The sequence below is a fragment of the Pinus tabuliformis genome, chromosome 6, assembly GCF_031772625.1.
Source record: "Pinus tabuliformis cultivar Carrire ecotype Pingquan chromosome 6, CPIR1, whole genome shotgun sequence".
Classification (NCBI taxonomy): Eukaryota; Viridiplantae; Streptophyta; class Pinopsida; order Pinales; family Pinaceae; genus Pinus; species Pinus tabuliformis.
Window position 1 is genome coordinate 814,075,205 of NC_142292.1, and position 11,367 is coordinate 814,086,571.

At 35.5% G+C, this 11,367-nt stretch overlaps 1 protein-coding gene across 4 annotated transcripts; it reads left to right on the top strand.

Annotated features, from left to right (window-relative positions):
* The first annotated feature begins 5,087 nt into the window (after window positions 1-5,087).
* LOC149261288 (uncharacterized) lies at window positions 5,088-8,445 on the top strand. 4 transcript variants are annotated; one of them, XR_016258420.1, is made up of 3 exons: window positions 5,088-7,312; window positions 7,402-7,758; window positions 7,890-8,445. XR_016258420.1 is itself a non-coding variant. In XM_089421979.1 (3 exons), the coding sequence occupies exons 2-3, from the start codon at window positions 7,208-7,210 to the stop codon at window positions 7,642-7,644; spliced, it is 348 nt and encodes a 115-aa protein (XP_089278105.1). In that variant the 5' UTR covers window positions 5,088-6,172; window positions 6,289-7,207; the 3' UTR covers window positions 7,645-8,445. The 4 variants fall into 4 exon arrangements, 2 of the variants coding, with proteins under 2 accessions (XP_089278105.1, XP_089278101.1); XR_016258421.1 differs by having other exon boundaries at window positions 7,990-8,445; XM_089421979.1 differs by having other exon boundaries at window positions 5,088-6,172; window positions 6,289-7,312; window positions 7,402-8,445.
* Window positions 8,446-11,367: the final 2,922 nt, after the last annotated feature.

Consider the following 11,367-nt stretch of genomic DNA (forward strand, 5'->3'; position numbering starts at 1 on the left):
TGAAAACTAGAAATTCAAGAACTAACGAGCTAGTTAACCTATCAAATGCCTACCCTAATAAAGTGAAAATGCATTGGGGTAAATTTTGTTATTAACTTGAAATGTTTTTATGACCTAATCCAAGTGGAATCAACTCAATTGAATCTTATTAACACGTTATAAAAAATAACAGAAAATTACTACTTTTTGCTACAAGAGACTTCCATAAATTCTAGATTTGTGAACTAGTAAACCAATCCAAGTAGCTCAATGATGAATATGACTTTTAAAATCTATTCTAAGGATGCATCATTCTTGTGACTCTGTAAATAACCTGCAAAACAACTCACTTCAATCATTTAACTCAATCCTACAATAAAAGAAGCATCAATACTAAATGCAGAAATATGAAAAACAAGAATAAGAGATGCATGTGAATAAGAAGTGAAAAGAAGAAAAACAAATTATACAAAAGGGATCTGAGGCTCCTGGGATGGCCAAGCCCAAGGATACTCAGAGTCCTATGAAGGAGACCAAGATTTAGAAGCTAAAAATGACACCAAACTTCATTATTTGATTCAATCCAAGTACATCTGATATGAACTTAAACAGGAACATGACAAATTACATATATAACCATAAATATAGAAATGCAACATAATAACACTTCATTTCATTAATATGAGAATATTGAAATATGCTTACAAACATAATGGAAATAAACTAGCTCGGGCGATGGTAGCTTATCTCTGAGAAGAGATGTTGCAGCTACATGCCTCTGAAATGTGTTACAATGAGGCTCCAAGGCCTATTTATTATTGAGAAACAATGGAAAACCCTAAACATCCAGAAACCTAACCCTAGGAGATGAAACGCCAAAACTATGGACCTTGTTTTGGTAAATTGGTACATCAATTTCTCGGGGTCGTAACTTTGGCATACAATCTCTGTTTGGCTATCATAATACCTCTTTTTGAAGATCTCAAAGAGTAGGCCAAAAACGAATAGGTAAACCTCTTTGTGACATTTTAAGTCTCTCTATTTGCCCTAAAAATGCCATTTAGGGTCTCAAAACGGATCCTGAAGTTCAGGACTCGAAAAATTGTCAAAAATAGTAAAATGTGATACAATTAAGGAAACTGAAAAACTGAAAGAGACAATGTTGGGGGTCCAAGTGGAATAGGAGGGTGGCCACCAATATCCACCTAGATCAACATCCCTACTAGAAATGAAAGTGGAGCTGCGAAAATACAAGTTTTCTCCACTACAAGACTAAGAAAATACATTCCCCTGGAGGAAAATTCGAATTGGTACTTATACGAAATGATGAGGAGACATTCTCCTTAAAAGGATGAAGCTTTCCCCTCCAAAATCCCTCAAATAGTGGATCTGGTTCCCAACACTAGGAATCTGCATTAAATGACAGAGAACACATTCCTAGATTTTCTCAATCACTGGAGCTCCAGAATTTGTCAATGATTTCATGATATTTTGTTCATTTATTATCCAATCTTGATCCTCCTGTAGTAGGGAGCAAGTCCCTAGATTATCTCCTCCTCCAAATCTTCATAATCTACACAATATTCTTCAAAACAAAAAATATTAGGCACATAATATGCAATCATCTCTAAACCTTCTTAAGAACATATTAAAGCAAAAAAAACATTATTAAGTGTATAAGGAGAGGTTTAATATAGCCTTCAAATGCCTAAGAAAGGTTAGATGGGCCTTAATTTGTGTCTAATTTAGAGGCCCCTCACCTGGGGTCTCTCGTCGACTCTTACCGCCGACGTATTTACCATGGATATCAAGACACCATACCTTCATACCTTGTCGATACATGTGCCACATCTACTGCAATCTACATTTGCAAAATCCAAGAGCTTAGGATGATGAATTTGGGCACCTTGCTGCACAGTTCATGAGGCTTAATGTTTGTCATTTCATGTCTTTTTCACTCCTCTGGTGCGAAATCCTTGAAACACTGTTGTCCAACGTGCATGGCACTAGGAATATCAACACTAACTTAGTGGAGATTATAATTTAACTGCATTACATCATTGGTAAATTGTACCGGCATGGTAGACCAAAAACATAGCATCTAAAGGCACTAGATTCTAGTAGCATCTGACGTTAGCTCTTGAGCCACTTCCAAATAACATGGCGAGAAGGAAATTTCTAGTTATGCAATTGGGCAGTTTGAAAAAATGTCAGCTGATGTCACACATTGCAACCATAATTCAATGACATGGTCATAAGTCTCATTAGTAATGACAAGGTTGTAATGAATGGTGCCAGAGGGATAAAGAAATGTTTGGTTAGATGTCAAATCAGACAGGGATAACAGGAAACATTCTTGAAGGAATGGGCTCTGGGATTATAACTGAAACTTGTTCCACTCTAACAAATTCCAAAATTGTATGTTCCAGCGGGGCGCTGATTCTGCAAAGGGGACAAGTGGAATGAGAACTGAGAAAGGGCCGACTGCAAGCTTTGAAGAAGATTATAGTCGACAGAACCCAACAAATATATTCTCTTGGGATAAGCAGAATCATATGAGTGAAAATATTGACCAGGGAACATTCCTTAGGGTTGTAGTAGTGACCAAATTGAGGCGAAGGAGTTACACTAAGCGACAAGAAGATTCCTAAATCTAGAACCCGAGCCGCGACTTGGGCTTTGATACAATGTTAAACATCACAAAATAATAGAGAGGATATGAATGATAAGCGTGTGTTTCATATATTCACAACGATATACATTTATACAATATCTTACGACCCTTGGTTTTAATATTCCAAGTGGTCTCTTGGACTCCAATGACTCTTCATATTCCACACCCAAAACCTTTAGCAAATTAGGTGTCCAACACTGAGGTTTATATTCAACGAATGTCACAATTAGTTTCACTTGAATGCCCACTGAACGAGAAAAAGCAAAACATCTCAAACACAATTTTCCTGTTATGTGGGTGGGTTCTCAATAACTGAGACATTTACAATTTCAGTGGAGAATATCATTGTTGACATAATTTTTTTTTGACATCATTTCATATTGAAATGTGAGTTCACTTACATAATGCACTTAATAATTAAAAGAAGGAAAAGAAATAAACATGATTTTGTTTTTTATTTTTTCCCTTTGCACACCTTGCTTCTAATTAGTAATCCCTTTTTGCTCTCCTTGTGTAGGTTTTCTGTTTCATTTCACTAGGAACTAGCACTATGAAATTACAGTTTCACAAAGCAAGGGTAAAAAAGTTTTACTAGTGTGTGAATTTTTGTAATCTACTATATTTAACAATTATGTATAGCTATTACCCGCAATCGCTACAATTGTATAATGTTCTCTTTTGAAATCATGACATTCCAAAAACTAGAACTAAAAGTTTTTTGAAGCATAGTTTCTTACATGTCATATACTTTGTACATTTAAAGTTCATGTGAGACACTTTTGTTAAAGGACTTTCATATGAAACAAATATATATCTATTACTTTGTTGTTTGTTTCTAGCTCTTCTCTCTTGTTTACTATTTAGTAAGTTATTGTTTCACCCTTTTCACTTCTTTTTTAGCTCATCTTTTTTTATAGTCTTAAAGTTCATGTGAGACACTTTTGTTAAAGGACTTTCATATGAAACAAATATATATCTACTTTGTTGTTTGTTTCTAGCTCTTCTCTCTTGTTTATTATTTAGTAAGTTATTGTTTCACCCTTTTCACTTCTTTTTTAGCTCATCTTTTTTTATAGTCTTCTAGTGTTAGTTTAGTGTAAATATGATTTTTTTTTTTTTTTTCTCTAATACCTACTTTGGAAGAAATGTAAAAATATGAACAATAGCAAACAAGATATTAACTAAAAAACATGGTGTCTAAATTAGTTAGTTAGCTAAATGCAACCAATCATATACTTCATGTTTTTATAGATATCATTGATTTGTATACATGTTATATATTGAAAGCTCATTATGCTTTTCCTTGTAGCTAGTATGCAACATGGATTAAGAAAATATAATGTTAAAAAAAAAACCCATACATGACTAAGGTAATATATAATATTAAACCCTTTGTTTCATATTAATGTTGGGTATGTAATTTTTTGGGATTACTAAGTTCATTTTAGTTGTATGGTGTGGGTCACATTCTTTCTTAGCATTGTACATGCTCATATTACATGAAGATAATGATATTGACTTATCATTGTTTAATGGCTTTTTACACCTTATAAATTATGTTTAATACTTCATGCTTTTCATCCATATGCTATGTTTCTTTTTCCATGTTTTTAGGTGCATGAACTCTATAAATAAATTTCTAGTTCTAGCCTAGATTGAACTTGGGATCAAATTCAAGAGATTTGATCCTTCTGAGCATGTGGAAGATCCAAAATTAAGATGAATCTAGACTAATTGTATTATATCAATATAATGTAATTTTTATATTCTCTTACTCTTCTATCAAATTTTAAAATCTTATAATTAGTTAAACCAATTGTAATATAAATTTTTTTTTTCCAAAATCAAATTTTAAAACAAAATTACAAATCAGTGTGTAAAGACAACTACTTTACAAAAATAACCTTTCTATTAAATTAATCAAAATTTGATGCTTCTGAGCATGTGGAAGATCCAAAATTAAGATGAATCTAGACTAATTGTATTATATCAATATAATGTAATTTTTATATTCTCTTACTCTTCTATCAAATTTTAAAATCTTATAATTAGTTAAACCAATTGTAATATAATTTTTTTTTTTCCAAAATCAAATTTTAAAACAAAATTACAAAGTAAAAACAACTACTTTACAAAAATAACCTTTCTATTAAATTAATCAACCTAATACAATTTACCATTGTTAAAATTCCAATTTTACATCAAACAAAAGTCTTCTGATTGAAACAGAAAAAGAAGAAAACAAAAAGGTCCAAATAACAAGGTAATATGATAGGGCCGTCCCGGATTTGAAAACCCTGTGCCTCACCACTCAACTGAGTGGATTTAAAGGGGGGCCCGGGGGGGGCCAGGGCGATTTGACTTAGGGAAACGTGTGGTTAGCCCTTGAAGTTACTTTCTGTGCCACATAGTAATTGGGGTTGTTTCATGAAGCACCTGTTTACGTCAGATTGTTACCTGAACGTTGTAGATCTGAGAGCCAGTTTTTGAATGTTTCGAAGAAGAACGAAATTGAATTCTGTGTTAAGGTTTTGAGGGAATGCTTCCAACACTGCATTTCTGTTGGAAGGGAACTCATGCGCTTATTGCGAAATGTGGATTGCATTCTTGAGTTTGAATTGATATGGAAGGATTTGTTGGGGGAATACTGGGGTTTTTAGGGTTCAGGGGTTTAGGAATGTTTCGCAACTCTATTTATTGTTTTCTTCCATCTAGTACCTGGTGTCTAGGATTACACCCGAGTCGGAAAACCAAATTAGATTTATCCTTAAATATGTCAAATGGGGTAATTAGAGAAGGTAACAGGCAAGGTTTGCATATAAATTCTTGGTTGCCCCTGAAAGTGAAACGCTTATCCCTGATCTTGTTCAATTTATCTCTTGTATGCATCACCCGCCCAATGAGATCCTTCAATCTCATATTAGTTCAAGGTGGACGATCATGGGTTGGCTCTTGAAGTGTTGTACAAGCAAGCATGTAGAGGCGAACGTGATTGGCTCTTTTTTAACTGATAAAATTAACAATATCATGGATATCGAACCTGCAATTCTTCTTATGGTGCATTCTATACCAAAGTATATCAATAATTACAAAAACCCTTTTGGATTTTTAGTTTCTTCATGTGGAACATGACCATTCAAATAGGAAGGAACTTATTTGGCAAGGTATAATTGATTCATATGAAATATTGATAAGAAATGGTGTAGTCTGGTCACCGGAACCAATATTGTCATGCAATTTTATTACCTTTTCACTTATTCAGAAATTGACCAGCTTTCTTTCATCAACACACTCCACAGTTGATCACAATATGCAAGAAGAATTGAGGAAGTGGAAGTATATATGGCCACAGTAAATCATAGAAAACTAGTCGTTAATGGATGTTTCATAAAGAGAATTATTTCTAAGTTCCAGAGATTATGACAAAGTATCACATCAAATGGGAATAGACAACGCTGGATCTCGAACAACAGTTCAAAAGTCAGTATTTCAGTCGGTCATAAAGGGAATCACTTCCAGGTTCCAAGATTATGACAAGGAATTCACGTGTAATGAGAATAATAGATGATGCTTGATCTCAAACCCTAGTTCAAAATTTAGTATCTTCAACAAGTCATATAGGGAATCACTTCCAGGTTCCAGAGATTATTACAAAAAATTCACATGAAATGAGAATAGATGATGCTGAATCTCAAACACCACTTCAAAATTCAGTGTCTTCAAAGGGATTTACTTTCAGGTTCCGGAGATTATGACGAAGGAAAAATGTGATATGAGAATATATGAGGCTGGTATCGGACATCAAAAGAGAAGGTGCGTGTAACTTTTGAATACAGTGTGCACGATGATTTTCTAAAATGTTGAAAAAAACAGATGAATGGCTCTGGGTGTGCCTGAAAAATGTCCCATCTTATTCTTGGGCATTCCTTATAAGACAGTTAGACAACGTATACTTCCCATGGCTTTGGAGGATTCTTCGCTGGAAACAACAAGAAATTTGGCTCGTCAACTAGCAAATGCTTTTCAAGCATCTGGGCATGAGATGTTTTCACCACTGAGCATGTGCCAGATGCTTCTGAAGCAGCCGAAGTTCTGTCTGCAGCTGCAGTGGTTCTTTGCATTTATGTCTTGTTGCATGACCCAAAATGCCAAAACTGCTTTTCTTTTAGTATAACAATGGTTAACGGTTGGTCCTCAGTTACTAGTTATGCCTCCAGGCTTGCTGACGAGCTGGAGCACATATCAGAGCCCAGAAATATGATTGATTATTTTTCCTCAAGTAAAGGTTAAAATTTTTGTTTTAATGATCTTGATGTTGTAGTAGCCGATGTTATGCAAGAAGAGGGCAGGTTAAGAGAGAAAGACTTGGATGCAACCGTTAGCAGAAAGCAAAGAATACCAAAAATGTTAATTGAAATGGCATACTGAGAAGTAAACTCTTTCTGGTATTTGAAGATAACACTCTTCAAAAGTTAATCAACATTCAGAAAACATGGGTGTGAAACGATTATCCATTCTTGTGGAGATGTTTTTGCAGCATACAAAGAGATTTTTATGTTCACTCATTCCACAGATATCTGTGGCTCAGATACTCAATTCAAAGCAAAGGAAGATGCAATTGGCAGAATGATTAGAATGCAAATGGATGTTCAGCAAAAGGTGTGCTGAATGGTAATCAAGATGTGTTTACAGCATTTTTGGAAGATTTAAGAATATGTTGTTTATGGAATGTTAGTGGGTTGTTTCAGGTGTTTAGAAGCACATTTTGTTACCTATCAGATTTATTCATCGGAAGAGAAGGCGTAATTACGTTGCTAGTATGCTTTTTGGTTCCTGCTGAACTTTTGAAATTTGCGATCAAGCTAGGTCTGAAGGATTATATGCTTTTGGAGAGGATCCTCAAAGTCCTTGTAATTTGGTTGAGTTACGAGTACTCTCTTGACTGGGATTTTTCAGAAAAACAAACTTTCCTGGCAGTTGCTGATGTCTGAGGTACAAGACTACAAGTTTATGTGGTTCCAGTAGTCCTGCTATGGCATTTTGTTCTAAAGTTTGGATCCTTTGGTGCATGTTGGAGCAATTTCTGGCCTGCTAACATTCTCAAGGTCTCTGCCTCCCTCAATTGAACTTGTGAATGCCATACTTTTTCCACTTAAAAGATTTGCAACGTTTGCAGTTATGGTAATAGCAAGTTGGTCCGCATTAAATTGGTCTAAATTGTTTATGTTTATGACAGACTGGACAAAAGTTTGTTTAAGCAGCAGTAGAAATATAGAAATGACGATGAACAGCAGAAGTTTCTACTGAGAAAGTGAATTTGGCCGCTGTCTATGCAGTGATATCTTTTCTTGATAGACATGGTTCAAATGAGAACACAGATTCCAACAATATGAAATTGTCAAATCTTTCAGAAATCAGGGGCAGTTTGCCAGAACTGGCCGGCAATTTCAACCCTAGAGAAATAGGCACCACAGACAACAGCATTGGTGCAGAAATTAAGAAGGAAATAGTAATCTGATTTGCGACTTTGCTTGGAGATGGGAGCTATCCAGATGCTTGAGTGGATTGAAGTTGCTCAATTCTTGTGCGGCATTTGTATTACGTTAGTTGTTGCTTGCCTCATCATTTCAGATTGTGAGTGGTTCCTACAAGTAGCAACAAGCTTTCTTTTGCAATCCAAGGCTAGTGTTTTTGCTTATCTTCCCTGCTATATACTGTACACTTATCCATCTGAACATGCTCACTTATTATGTATGAATATATGGTTGCCTTGTTGTGGTCACTTACTATCATATCAAATTTGAGTCTTGATTGGTTTCTCATATTTCAAGATCCGAGGAGTTATGTTCTCACAACATCACACATTGTAAGTTTGAACTTTGAACTATTCCTTTCTTAACTCATCAGTAATAGTTGCCTCTTTAGATGTTGATAGTTAATCATTTTGTAGTAAAGAAAAATACATGGTCCAGATGCAGATATGAGTAACATCTAGTTGTAGAGAAGAGACCCCAAAGACAAAACTGAGGGTTGAAGTACATGATTATTCAAATCAACCAGTCTATAATGCAACAGTCATTGTCTTTGCCGTTACAGCTAACTTCCCAGCTTTGGTTCTCATCTTCCGTGTTTCAATTTAATTTTTTGGCCTTCCCTTTCTAATTCTTGCCTAACCTAGGAAACTGTTCTTTTTTCATGACTTTGTGCTGGAGAAGCTCATGGCTTAAACTTATTTTGATGCTTAATATGGGTACCCATATCTTCTCTATGGTTTGGGAGACTTTCATCAGGCACTTGGGAGTTCCGAACCACAGAATGTCGGATATTCCTTAGATGTTGTCAGTATTAGTAAAAAGTACTCCTCCCAAACACGAATGACTAATATTACACACTTTAGAGCAATGTTACTAGACTCCTTGTGTCTGACTCCACTCTTCTGTCTGACTCCCTTCTGTGACGAAACTGAGTTGTGTTAGCTCCCTTTTGAGTATGACTTGGCCTCGAGTCATACTTGCGAATATGACTTGTAATCTCGTGTCAGAAATGAGCCAGATTTGTTTGTTTTCTTATAAAAGGTGAAAAAAGCACTCATTTTGTTTGTATTTGTGATCTGATTTCGCAGTAGACAACCAATAGACCTGTCAATTGTCTAAATTCCATGATGTTTTATCGTATGTACTTCTGAAATGAGTTATTATTGGAAAATTTGCGTTGTATATACATTGTAAAGTTTTATATTAATAAATAATATAGTCTCTTTGTTTCCTCTTAAATAGGGTTTTTTCTATTTTTATTTCCCAAGTCAACTTGCGAGTTTTTATTTGAGCTCAACAAATCTACTCTTACCCGTCGATCTCATTCAGTCGTTTTCCTAGTAGAGCCTCACAACTTTGCTGCAAAGAACATGGAAAGAAGGAATGTTGTGGCCCTGATTAGTGAATAATTGGTGAACACATCTGAAATCTGCTTCTATAACTAAAATTTAATTCTTCAAAATAACTAGAAAACTTAGGTACGAATTGAATTGCTAGCATAGTTTTTAAACTTGGAACCAGAGTCAGAGTTGGTTGAGCTTCAACTTGGACTGGGATTGACTCAGACCAATCTGATTTGAATGATTCGGTCTACTAAAAATTACATAGAATACTTAGGTTTTAGTTAAAAAACATATTTTATAGATTCCAAACCATTAGAGACAATATATGTAAAGTCTGCTCATGCATATACCATGTAAAAGTGAATATATAAAAAATTTTCAAAATGACATTAAGTGCAATACATATAAAACACAAAATACATAACTGTTAATCAATGAGGCTTTAAATGGCCTGTAGACTCTAGAATCTGAAAAACATGCTACAAGCATCTCCTTTACCTAGACTTGTCTTCTTCAAATTTTGTGAGTTGATTTTGCAATTCCAATCTAATATGTCCAATCTCCTCTAATGGGGCCATGCATGGGGTAACCTGGCCTCTTATACCAGCCATGTGCTCCTTCAACCTAAAAATCCCTCTCACCATTACACCCACCCTCTCTTGCAATATTTTCAATAAATCTACTCATCAACAAGATCAGCAGGCTGAAAGTACAAAACTCTAAAGACATATGATATACGTGGCTGGGACAGATCACTGCCCTTCAAGGCTGCTCCAAAACTCCAAATGCTCAATAAGAAAGGTGTCAGTTGTGAGACAATTGCCAAACCAGCTTCAAGCTCAAGCCTCACATCTGCTGTTCAAGATTTCAGCATTGCTCCAAAACTCCAAAGGCTCAATGAGAGAGGCGTGGGGCAAATTGGGGGAAGTGGGGGCGGTTGTCCCTTATAACAATTTTCCACAGACTTGGTCAAGTAGCCTGGTTTTGCAATATATATTAACAATATATCATATGCTATTCTAACAATCTGTGTTTTGAAAAGTGGTCTGAGTCAACTCAGATTCAGTGAACTTGGCCGAATTGACTAGGGATTGCTTCGACTAGGCCTTCAGCTTGGTTCGGTGGGCCAGTTTGGCACCAAACTGGCCAAGTTATGCTCTGACTCGGCTGGTATGGTACCAAACTGGTCCCCTGAGCCAAGCTGAAGGCCTAGTTGAAGCGGTCCCCAGTCAATTCGGCCAAGTTGACTAAGTCTGAGTTCACTCAGACCACTTTTCAAAAGACAGATTGCTAGAATGGCATATGATATATAGTTAATATTTATATTATTATCCCATAAATGAGAAATAAATTCAGGTTAAAACACATTGAATCTGAAATCTACTGAGAAATAACTTTCCTGAGAAGATACGGATACCAATATAGAGCCTAAGAGGTTCCAAGTATATCATGGATGTTGCACTTGACCCAGGAATGACTATCTCATAGATTGCTTCCAACAAAAATTCCACAGCATGCTCTATTAGATGACTTAAAAGGTTTATTGAAAGCTTTCACTTCTCTTTTGTCTATTTATCTTCTGTTAATTTTTTACCTTGGTATTGCTAAGTTGTCAACCCCTAACATAAAACGTTAAATTCCTCCTAAACCACATGCTAGCCCATCTGACTCCAAATTGGGCTCCTTTAATTCATTTTTTTCACTGTGGGGCAAGAATGTTGACATTTCTTCTCAGTTGGGAGCAATAGCATAGTCTTTAAGCAATTGGCAGTGCCCCCTCCTTGAATTACTTTGGCCCAAATTGATTATAGTGCTAGATGTTGAAGTATTTCTATGC